The following is a 12052-nucleotide window of genomic DNA, read 5'->3' as shown; positions in this document are numbered from 1 at the left end:
AGTTTTTTGCATTTTTAGTAGAGACGGGGTTTCACCATGTTGCCCAGGCTGGTCTGGAACTCCTGACCTCAAGTGATCCACCCGCCTTGGCCTCTCAAAGTGCTGGGATTACAGGCATCAGACACTATGCCCGGCCTGGGCCTTGTCTTTGAGGAACCTGCTAAGCTTCTTTCTATCCTGCAGGCTTCATAGAGCTCTTTGAGTCTCGCTCTGTCCCGGCACAGAAGAAGACAGAGGCGTGGCATTATGGGCCGAGAGCAAGAGATTTAGAGGAAACCATCTTAAAGATTAAGTCTTCTTTCTCCAGATACTGTAGGGAAGGCCGAGCATGGTGGTTCACGTCCGTAATCCCAGCCATTTGGGAGGCCGAGGCAGGCGAATCACCTAAGGCCAGGAGTTGGAGACCAGCCTGAGTAACATGGTTGAAACCCTATCTCTACTAAAAATACAAAAATCAGCCAGCTGTGGTGGCAGGCGCCTGTCATCCCAGATACTCCCAGATACTCGGGAGGCCGAGGCATGAGAATCGCTTGAACCCAGGAGGCAGAAGTTTCAGTGAGCCAAGATCGCACCACTGCACTCCAGCCTGGAGGACAGAGCATGACTCTTTAAAAAAAAAAGAAAAGAAAGAAAGAAACTGTAGGGGAATCTGAGACATCAGGAAATCCAGGGCTCATGGTCGAGTGGAAAGACCAGGGCTTTGGGGTCGACACAGAGTACTCCTGGTGCTTAGGGGCTGTGTGGCCTTGGGCAAGTTTCTTTACCTCTCTGAGCCTCTGTGTCCTTGGCTGCAGTGTCTAGGAAAGTATCTGCACACAGTGATGTGTGTGATCCAGGCCATCCTTTCTCTGTACTGTGCACGCACGGCCGTGCCTGCTGAGAATCCTGCCACCAAAGATTCCTCAGTGGCATGGGGACAGATGGAATGTGCCGTCGCTTCCCTGCAGGCTCTAGGAGCCGGTCCTTGGGCCCAGGACTCCATCACAGTGGTCTGCATGGGATTTGGACAAGGGTGGCCTTGATTCTTCCCACATCCTAGTCCTGAAAGGAAGGGCCGTGTTGGGCCACAGGAGAAGACGAGGATTCTAGGGGATGTGGAGCGTGGGGTCTTGCTGTGGCTGAATTAGAGGCATTACTCCACGAGATAGGGACACGGCGGGAGGATGTTGTCTGGAATGGCTGATGTTTGTGGTGTCTCTGGGCACCCAGGGGAGCTGGCGAGCCGTGCCTGAAGACAGATGCAGCAACTCAGAGATGTGCGGAGATTCCTCAATGTGGGTGTGGACGGACCAGGTCAGGGACCTGCAGGGTTTGGGAGGACCTGAGGTGGTGGGTGTTGGAGCCCTGGGAAAAGGAGGAACCAGGCCAAGCAGGTGCCCAGCCTCTGTCCTGTGGGAAGCTCCCTGCTCTTTGGGGCAACCCCCACTTTGGGAACAGGGCCTCCATGCTGGCAGCTTGTGCACAGGAGGCCAGGCCACCCAGATGAGGTCAGCAGACTCCAAGCAGCATAGAGCACCAGCCCAGGAGATGCAGTTCCTAAGGTGACCTCCTAGACTCAAGTGAGCTCTTCCCAGAGTTGTCAAGATTAAAAGAGCCAGACACAGTGGCTCACAACTGTAATCCCAGCACTTTCAGAGGCTGAGGGCAGGAGGATCGCTTGAGCCTAGGAGTTGGAGAATAGCCTGTGCAACAGAGACTCTCTCTACAAAAAATTTTAAAAAAATTAGTCTGGCACAGTGATCCATGCCTGGAGCCCCAGCTACTCGAGAGACTGAGCGGGGAGGATTGCTTTAGCCCAAGAGTTCAAGGCTGCAGTGAGTCATGATGGCACCACTGTACTCCAACCTGGGAAACAGGGTGAGACCGTGTCTCAAAAAACAGGAGTCAGGCCAGGCGCGGTGGCTCACGCCTGTAATCCCAGCACTTTGGGAGGCCGAGGCGGGCAGATCACCTGAACTCAGGAGTTCGAGACCAGCCTGGCCAACATGGCAAAACCCCATCTCTACTAAAATTACAAAAATTAACCAGACGTGGTGGCAGGCGCCTGTAGTCCCAGCTCTCAGGAGGCTGATGCACGAGAATGGCTTGAACCTGGGAGGCAGAGGTTGCAGTGAACCGAGACCACGCCACTGCAGTCCAGCCTGGGCAACAGAGTGAGACTCTGTCTTGGAAAAACAAAGAGAAAAAAAACAAGAGTCATTTTGCTCTAAAGACCCATCAGTCTGCTCTGCCCTGCATCATCCGGCCCTGGCTCCCTGCCTGCCTCTAGCTCCACTCCCCCAATATCTCACCCTTACCCAACCCGCCTGCCCCAGAGGCCCAGCCCATGTGACCCCATGCTTCTCAGAGAGGAGATTTCCTGTTGGACATGCAAACCACCCTTCCTCCAATCCCAGCCCCGTCCTCAACCCTGGCACAAGCCCACAGGCTGCTGCAGAGCTCTGCCTGAGACCCCATCTCCAGCCCAACCACCCCTCAGCCTTACAGCCCAGCTCAGGCCCCGTCTCCAGGGCTAACTGACCCTGGCAGCTCCTCTAGGCTACAGGGAGGGGACAGCGGAGCATGCCAGGGCTCAAGCAGCAGATAGGCCGTGACGGTTGCCTGGGCAGTGAGCAGGGAGAATGCACAGCCCCCACACTCCCAGACACGGTCTGTTTCCCATTCACAGACATTGGCCAGCGAGCAGTCAGGGGATTTCCAACAGCCCAGCACAGTCACACTGGCCCAGACCCTGCTAGGCCCATCGGTCATCTCCCCTGTACCACCCCAAAGTTCAGCCACTTCCGGGACACGGGATCTTTCTTTTTTTCTTCTTTCCTTTTTTTTTTTTTTTTTTTTTGAGACAGAGTTTCACTCTTGTCACCCAGGCTGGAGTGCAATGGTGCGATCTTGGCTCACTGCAACCTCCTCCTCCCAGGTTCAAGCAGTTCTCCTGTCTCAACCTCTTGAGTCGTTGGGATTACAGGTCCCCACCACCACACTTGGCTAATTTTTGTATTTTTAGTAGAGATGGGGTTTCGCCATGTTGGCCAGAAGGGTCTTGAACTCCTGACCTCTGGTGATCTGCCCATCTTGGCCCCCCACAGTGCTGGGATTACAGGCGTGAGCCACCGCACCCAGCCAACACGGGATCTTTCACCCTTGAGTGCGTATGCATGGCTGGTCCTTCTGCCCTGGTGTCTTGTTTGTTTGTTTTCATTTTTATTTGAGACAGGTCTCTGTCTCCCAGGCTGGAGTGCAGTGACGTGATCTCCGCTCACTACAACCTCCACCTCCCAGGCTCAAGTGATTCTCCTGCCTCACCCCCCTGAGTAACTGGGACTACAGGTGCCCGCCACCACGCCCAGCTAATCTTTTTGTATTTTTAGTACAGATGGGGTTTCACCACGTTGACCGGAATGGTCTCGAACTCCGGGCTTCAGGTGATCTGCCTGCCTCTGCCTCCCAAAGTGCTGGGATTATAGGCATGAGTCACCATGTCAGGCCTTGAGAGCCCATTCAAGCATCCTTCTCTCCTGGGGGAGGTCTCCCCAGACTTTCCCAGACAGGGTGGGCACCCTGATTCATGCCCCTTGTCTCCTAAGGGTGTCCTGTTGTACTTTGGTGACCAGATGACACCCCCTCTGGTTGGGAGCCCCTCAGGGGAGCAGCCCTGCCTCTTCTTTTTAGGTTATTTTGTGCCCAACACAGGGCCTGTGCTGGGAACACTGATAAGAAAATGTGGGATGGGCTGGCCACCGTGGCTCACATCTGTAATTCCTGAACTTTGGGAGAGCAAAGCAAGAGGATCACTTGAGGTCAGGAGTTCAAGATCAGCCTGGGCAACATAGCGAGACTCCATCTCTACAAAAACTTTAAAAAATTAGGCATGGTGGCACACATCTGTATTCCCAGCTACTCAGGAGGCTGAGGCAGGAGGATCACTTGAGCCTGGGAGTTGGAGGCTGCCATGAGCTATCTATGATCGCACTGCTGCCTTCCAGCCTGAGTGACACAGCAAGACTGTGTCTCAAAAAAAGAAAAATGGATGGATGGACAGATCAACAACTGAGGCTAGAAACCAGCTGCAGCCCGGCACAGTGGCTCACACCTGTAATCCCAGCACTTCGAGAGGCTAAGGCGGGTGGATCACCTGAGCCCAGGAGTTTGAGACCAGCCTGGGCAACATGGCGAAACCCCATCTCTACTAAAAATATAAAAATTAGCTGGGCATGGTGGCACGTGCCTGTGATCCGAGCTACTTGGGATGCTGAGGCAGGAGAATTCGCTTGAACCCGGAAGGCGGAGGTTGCAGTGAGCTGAGATCATGCCTCTGCACTCCAGCCTGGGCAACAGAGCGAGACTGTCTCAAAAGAAAAAAAAAAAAAAACAGCTGCGTGGGAGTGGTGGGCCCTGCGGAGAATGTAATGTTTTGGCAGGTCAGGGACACCTGGTGGGAGAAGCAGCAGGTCCAGTGGCCAAGCTGGTGCCAACTCTCATGCCCCCTTGTCTTCCTCTTGTAGATGAAGATGATGCCAACAGACTCGGGGAAAAGGTGATCCTGCGGGAGCAGGTGAAGGAACTCTTCAACGAGAAATACGGTCAGTGCTGTGGTCGGGGTCAGCACACCAAGCCCTCCTCCTGGGGGTGGGCGGGGGGCCTCCCTCTGCAGCCAGCCTCGCCTTCTGGAGCCCCCAGCTGGCCTGCCTGCTCCCTGGGGACATGGCTGCTCTGCCCATGACCCACATTTTGTGTATGTTGATTTTCTTTTTTTTTAAACAGGGTCTCACTCAGTTGCCCAGGCTGGAGTACAGTGGTGCAATCTCTGCTCACTACAGCCTCCACTTCTGGGCTTAGGTGATCCTCCTGCCTCAGCCTCTCAAGTAGCTGGGACTACAAGCATGCGCCAACACTCCCGGCTAATTTTTCTATTTTTAGTAGAGACAGGTTTCACCATGTTGCCCAGACTGGTCTTGATCTTCTGGGCTCAAGTGATCCTCCCGCCTCGGCCTCTCAAAGTGCTGGGATTACAGGTGTTGAGCCACCATGCCCAGCCTGTGGGTCTTGATTTTTTTTTTTTTTTTTTGAGACTGAGTCTCACTCTGTTGCCCAGGCTGGAGTGCAGTGGCACGATCTCCGCTCACTATAAGCTCTGCCTCCCAGGTACACCATTCTCCTGCCTCAGCCTCCCGAGTAGCTGGGACTACAGGCACCTGCCACCAGGCCCAGCTAATTTTTTGTGTGTTTTTTTAGTGGAGACGAGGTTTTACCGTGTTAGCCAGGATGGTCTCAATCTCCTGACCTCGTGATCCTCCTCGGCCTCCCAAAGTGCTAGGATTACAGGTGTGCGCCACTGCGCCCGGCCAGGGTCTTGATTTTTAAACTCTCTGTGTGTGATGGCTGCTGGGCTGGGGCAGACCAGACTCCAGCCCTTTCCCTAGAGGGCTTTGCCGTTGACAGGAAACATCTTTCCTCACCGTGACTTCATGTGCCCTCTAGGTGAGGCCCTGGGCCTGAACCGGCCGGTGCTGGTCCCTTATAAACTAATCCGGGACAGCCCAGACGCGGTGGAGGTCACGGGCCTGCCTGATGACATCCCCTTCCGGAACCCCAACACCTATGACATCCACCGGCTGGAGAAGATCCTGAAGGCCCGAGAGCACGTCCGCATGGTGATCATTAACCAGCTCCAGTGAGTGTCCGGCCTCTGGAACGGCGAACAGAGAGGGCGAGGCCATGGGGAGGGTGAAAGTCAAGGTCACGGTGGGCCAGCCGGGATCCAGACCCAGGTGTACTATAATAGTTCCTGCCTCTTTCTCCTGAAACGTACAACTTCAACACTCATGGACATTTACTTATTTTTAAAGATTTTTTTTTTTTAAGATATTAAATTTGTTCTCTGGGGAAGAAACAAAAACAAAACATGTTTTCATTAAATTTGACTTTTTCTGACTACACAGTTCTGATTTTTAACATATTTAATTATAAATATGTTGATATTTAAATATGAAGGTTTAAATATAAATATGAATATTTATTATATTTTTAAAAATAATTATAATTCCACAGTCTCAGTGATTACTTTTTTTTTTTTTTTTTAAGACAGGGTCTTGCTCTGTCACCCAGGCTGGAGTGCAGTGGCACGATCTCAGCTCACTGCAACCTTCACCTCCTGGGTTCAACCGATTCTCATGCCTCAGCCTCCCAAGTAGCTGGGATTACAGGTGTGCACCACCACACCGGCTGATTTTTCTATTTTTTGGTAGAGATGGAGTTTCACCATGTTGGCCAGGCTGGTCTTGAACTCCTGACCTGAAGTGATCTGCCCACCTCAGCCTCCCAAAGTGCTGGGATTACAGGTGTATGGCACTGCACCCAGCCTCCAGTATTACTATTATACCATATATCCTTACAGTCTTATGGGTTTTGGTTTTTGTTTTGAGACAGGGTCTCACTCTGTTGCCCAGGCAGGAGTACAGAGGTATGATCATGGCCCACTGCAGCCTCAACAGGGTCTTGCTGTGTTGCCCAGGCTGGTCTTGAACTCCTAAGCTCAAGTGATCCTCCCACCTCGGCCTCCCAAAGTGCTGGGGTTACAGGCGTGAGCCACCACACCCAAACTGTGCAGCCCAGTCTTTTCTTTTTTTTTTAGTACAATAGATGATTTTATTATTTTCAGAACAGTACACAAAGCAACCTGGAAAATACAAAAAGATAGAAGAAAAGAAGATAGCTGTAATTCTTCTACTGAAAGTCAACACTGATGCATTTCTTTATATTTTTAATTATGATTTTATTAATATATTATTACTTTATTACTTTATTTATTTATTTATTTATTTTGAGACAGATTCTTGCTCTGTCTCCCAGGCAGGAGTGCAGTGGTGCGATCTCGGCTTACTGCAAGCTCTGCCTCCCAGGTTCACGCCATTCTTCTGCCTCAGCCTCCCGAGTAGCTGGGACTACAGGTGCCCGCCACCTCACCCGGCTAATGTTTTTGTGTTTTTTTAGTAGAGACGGGGTTTCATTGTGTTAGCCAGGATGGTCTTGATCTCTTGACCTCGTGATCTGCCCGCCTCGGCCTCCCAAAGTGCTGGGATTACAGGCGTGAGCCACCATGCCCGGCCATTACTTTCTTTTTGAGATGGAGTCTCGTTCTGCTGCACAGGCTGGAGTGCAATGGTGTGATCTCAGCTCATCGCAGCCTCCACCTTCCAGGTTCGAGCAATTCTCCTGTCTCAGCCTCCCGAGTAGCTGGGACTACAGGCACACACCACCACACCTGGCTAATTTTTTTTTTTTTTTGTATTTTTAATAGAGATGGAGTTTCACCATATTGGTCAGGCTGGTCTCAAACTCCTGACCTCAGGTGATCCACCCGCCTCGCTGGGATTACAGGCGTGAGTCACCATGTCCACTTTTGTGTGTGTGTGTGTGTGTGTGTGTGTGTGTGTGTGTGTGTGTGTGTGTGTGTGTGTTGCATAGGCTAGTCTCAAACTCCTGGGCTCAAGCCATCTTCCCATGTCAGCCTTTCAAAGTACTGGGGTTATGGGGATCAGCCACCACACCTAGCCTGTGGTGTATTTTTTTTTTTTTTTTTTTTTTTTGAGATGGAGTTTTGCTCTTGTTGCCCAGGCTGGAGTGCAATGGCGTGATCTCACCTCACTGCAACCTCCACCTCCCAGATTCAAGCAATTCTCTGCCTCAGCCTCCCAAGTAGCTGGGATTACAGGCATGTGCCACCACCCCAGCCAATTTAGGATTTTTAATAGAGGTGGGGTTTCTCCACGTTGGTCAGGCTAGTCTCAAAATCCCGACCTCAGGTGATCTGCCCATCTCAGCTTCCCAAAGTGCTGGGATTACAAGCTTGAGCCATGGCGACCGGCCCGTCTTCAATGTTATATTACATGTTTTGTTTCTTTGTTTTTTTGAGATGATGTCTTGCTGTATCGCCGAGGCTGGAGTGCAGTGGCGCCATCTGGCTCACTGCACCTCTGCCTCCCGGATTCAAGCGATTATCGTGCCTCAGCCTCCCGAATAGCTGGGAACACAGGTGCCCACTACCACACCCAGCTAATTTTTGTATTTTTATAGAGACAGGGTTTCACCATGTTGGCCAGGGTGGTCTCGAACTCCTGACCTTAAGTGATCCACCTTCCTTGGCCTCCCAAAGTGCTGGGATTACAAACATGAGCCACTATGCCTGGCCTACATGTTTTTTTAAATTAAGATAATATTTGCATGTGTCAAAAAAAACCAAATTATTCAAAATCAAAAAGTGGAGGTTTCCCTTTCTCCCACATATAGTTCACCCCCCAAAGTAACAACTAGAAAGTAACAACTAGAAAATGCAGTAATGTTACCCCCTGAAGTAACAACTAGAAAATGCAGGAAAACGGCCAGGTGTGGTGGCTCATGCCTGTAGTCCCAGCTATTCGGGAGGCTAAGGCAGGACAATTGCTTGAACTCGCGAGGTGGAGTTTGCAGTGAGCTGAGACCACGCCACAGCACACCAGCCTGGGCAACAGAGCAAGACTCCATCTCAAAAAATAATAATAATAATAATAATTAATTTTAAAAAAATTAGCCGGGCATAGTGGTGTGCACCTGCATTACCAGCTACTGGGAGGCTGAGGCAGGAGGATCGATTGAGCCCAGGAGTTCGAGACTGCAGTGAGCTAAGATGGCACCACTGAACTCCAGCCTGGGCAAAAGAGTGAGACTGTCTCAAAAATAATAATTAATAATAATGCTGTGATGACTATCCACTTGCATAAATCTAGGCACACATTTTTGATCACTTGGTCATACAACGTCCTCGCTTTATAGATGAGGACAGCAGACCCAGAGGAATGATTTGCCAGCACAGGCCCATCATCCAGGGCCTATATGGGGGATGCTCTGTTGGGACGGTGTGCTCCCCATTTTTATGTGGGTCTTACCAGGCTCCCTCAGCAGCAGCAACACATCTCAGGGAGCAGGTGAGAAGGAGGGGAAACGGCCAGACTCAATGGCTCACGCCTGTAATCCCGGCACTTTGGGAGGCGGAGGCAGGTGGATCACCTGAGATCAGAAGTTCAAGACCAGCCTGGCCAACATGGTGAAACCCCGTCTCTACTAAAAATATAAAACTTAGCTGGGCGTGATGGTGAGCGCCTTTAGTCCCAGCTACGCCAGAGGCTGAGGCAGGAGAATGGCGTGAACCCAGGAGGTGGAGGCTGCCGTGAGCCGAAATCGCACCACTGCACTTTGGCCTGGGCGACTGAGCGAGACTCCATCTCAAAAAAAAAAAAAGGGAGGGGAAAACCTCATTTTCTAACTGCCACCTGATTTCTTTCTTTTTCAGACCCTTTGCAGAAATCTGCAATGATGCCAAGGTGCCAGGTGAGTCGGAGGTGAAGAAGCCGCCCTTCTGCCCCACGGGGACTAGAGACTGTTCCTTTTGAAAAAAGGTAGAGCCGGGCACAGTGGCTCACGCCTGTCATCCCAGCACTTTGGGAGGCCCAGGCGGGCAGATCACTTGAGGTCAGGAGTTCAAGACCAGCCTGAGCAACATGGTGAAACCCTGTCTCTACTAAAAATACAACAGTTAGCTGGGCGTGGTCATGGGCACCTGTAATCCCAGCTACTCAGGGGACTGAGGCAGGAGAATTGTGTGAACCCGGGAGGCAGAGGTTGCAGTGAACTGAGATTGCGCCCCTGCATTCCAGCCTGGGCGACAGAGCAAGACTCCATCTCAAAAAAAAAAAACATAGAAACAGACAGAGACACGAGGAGTTGGAGGCTGCAGTGAGCTATGATTGCACCACTGCACTCCAGCCTGAGCAACGGAGCAAGACCCTGTCTCTAAAAAAAAAAAATTTTAATAAAAAAATTTTTTTAAGGCAGAGATAGATGTGGTCCAGGTGGGCATGCAATAGATGGCTGACCACCTTGAGAAAAATATAACCCCTCTCCACCCCGGTGCCTCCCCAGGGAGCCTGAGGTCTCCATGAACAGGGCCAGGTATCCCCAAGAGGCGCCCGGAAACCTGCAGGTGCCCTGCAGAGGGGAGGCCCTGACATAGCACCAGTGAGTGCAGGAGGTCAGCTAGAAGGACAAGAGGCAGGCCGGGCCTCAGGGAGGATCATGGAGGCTTCCTGGGTAGCAGAGGGGTAGCATGTGACCGACAGGGGTGAGGCAGGCGGGCACTGCCCGAGACTGGCCGGATCCCCTCCGTTCTGCTGGCATCTGCAGGATATACAGATCCTTTCACCAGGCTCCTGGGGCCGCCTGGCATGATGGTTCTGATTAAGGTGGATGATGGGACTTGGGAGAAAGTACTCCCAGGTGACTATGATGTGCACCCGATTAACAAACACTGATTGGGCCGGGCGCAGAGGCTTACGCCTGTAATCCCAGCACTTTGGGAGGCCGAGGCAGGCAGATCACTTGAGATCAGGAGTTCGAGTCCAGACTGGCCAACATGGTGAAACCCCGTCTCAACTGAAAATAGAAAAATTAGGGCCGGGCACGGTGGCTCACATGTGTAATCCCAGTACTTTTGGAGGCCGAGGTGGGTGGATCACCTGAGGTCAGGAGTTCGAGACCAGCCTGGTCAACATGGCAAAACCCCGTCTCTACTAAAAATACAAAAATTAGCCAGGTGTGGTAGCACGTGCCTGTAATCCCAGCTACTAGCGGGGCTGACGCAGGAGGATCGCTTGAACCTGGGAGGCGGAGGTTGCAGTGAGCCAAGATTGTGCCTCTACGCTCCAGCCTGGGCAACAGAGCAAGACTCTGTCTCAAAAAAAAAAAAAAAAAAAGAAACATTAGCCTGGCATGGTGGTGCACACCTATAGTTCCAGCTGCCTGGGAGTCTGAGGTGGGAGGATCGCGTCAGCCCAGGAGGCAGAGGTTGCAGTGAGTTGAGGTCACACCACTGTACTCCAGGCTGGGTGACAGAGCAAGACTCTGTCTCAAAAAGAAAAAGAAACACTGATTGGCCAGGTGTGATGGCTCACGCCTCTAATCCCAGCAGTTTGGGAGGCCTAAGTGGGAGGATTGCTTGAGTCCAGGAGTTTGAGACCAACCTGGGCAACATAATGAGACCTTGTCTCTACAAAAAGTTTTTCTCTCCCATCCAAGTACTAACCAGGCCCGCCCTGCTTCACTTCTGAGATCAGGCAAGATTGGGTGCATTCAGGGTGGTATGGCCATAGACCAAAAATTTTTTCTAAAAATTAGCCAGGCATGGTAGTAGGCACTTGTAGTCCCAGCTACACAGGAGGCTGAGGCCAGAAGATCACTTGAGCCCAAGAGTTTAAGGCTGCAGTGAGCTATGATTATGCCACTGTACTTCTGCCTGGATGACAGAATGAGACCCCATCTCTTTTTTTTTTTTCCGAGACAGAGTCTTGCTCTGTCGCTCAGGCTGGAGTGCAGTGGCACGATCTTGGCTCACTGCAACCTCTGCCTCCCAGGTTCAAGTGATTCTCCTGCCTCAGCTTCCCAAGTAGCTGGGATTACAGGTGCCCACCACCACGCCCAACTATTTTTTATATTTTTAGTAGAGACAGGGTTTCACCATGTTGGCCAGGCTGGTCTCGAACTCCTGACCTCATGATCCGCCCGCCTTGGCCCCCCAAAGTGCTGGGATTACAGACATGAGCCACTACGCCCAGCCTTTTTTTGTTTTTGTTTTTTCAAGACAGAGTCTTGCTCTGTCACTTAGGCTGGAGTCAATCTTGCAATCTTGGCTCACTGCAACCTCCGCCTCCTGAGTTCAAGCGATTCTCATGCCTTAGCCTCCCGAGTAGCTGGGACTTCAAGCATGCAACACCACACCCAGCTAATTTTGTGTATTTTTATTTTATTTATTTATTTTTTTTGAGACGGAATCTCGCTCTGTTGCCCAGGCTGGAGTGCAGTGGCGAGATCTTGGCTCACTGCAAGCTCTGCCTCCTGGGTTCAGGCCATTCTCCTGAGCTGGGACTCCAGGCACCCGCCATGACGCCCGGCTAATTTTTTTTGTATTTTTAGTAGAGTCGGGATTTCACCGTGTTAGCCAGGAAGGTCTCGATCTCCTGACCTT

At 51.6% G+C, this 12052-nt stretch overlaps 2 protein-coding genes across 2 annotated transcripts in view; one reads left to right on the top strand and one right to left on the bottom strand.

Annotated features, from left to right (window-relative positions):
• The window catches only part of ABHD11 (abhydrolase domain containing 11), a 997569-nt gene that overhangs the window by 859538 nt on the left and 125979 nt on the right, over positions 1–12052 (bottom strand). The gene's annotated exons all lie outside the window — the stretch shown is intronic.
• GTF2IRD1 (GTF2I repeat domain containing 1) overlaps positions 1–12052 on the top strand; it is a 228559-nt gene that overhangs the window by 209416 nt on the left and 7091 nt on the right. The window contains exons 24-26 of the mRNA XM_050783657.1: positions 4503–4580; positions 5479–5671; positions 9326–9363. Of these exons, the coding sequence (XP_050639614.1) occupies positions 4503–4580; positions 5479–5671; positions 9326–9363 (309 nt within the window). The remainder of the gene's footprint in view (positions 1–4502; positions 4581–5478; positions 5672–9325; positions 9364–12052) is intronic.

This window comes from Macaca thibetana, chromosome 3 (genome assembly GCF_024542745.1).
Source record: "Macaca thibetana thibetana isolate TM-01 chromosome 3, ASM2454274v1, whole genome shotgun sequence".
NCBI lineage: Eukaryota > Metazoa > Chordata > Mammalia > Primates > Cercopithecidae > Macaca > Macaca thibetana.
This window is presented reverse-complemented; position numbering and strand designations above follow the sequence as displayed.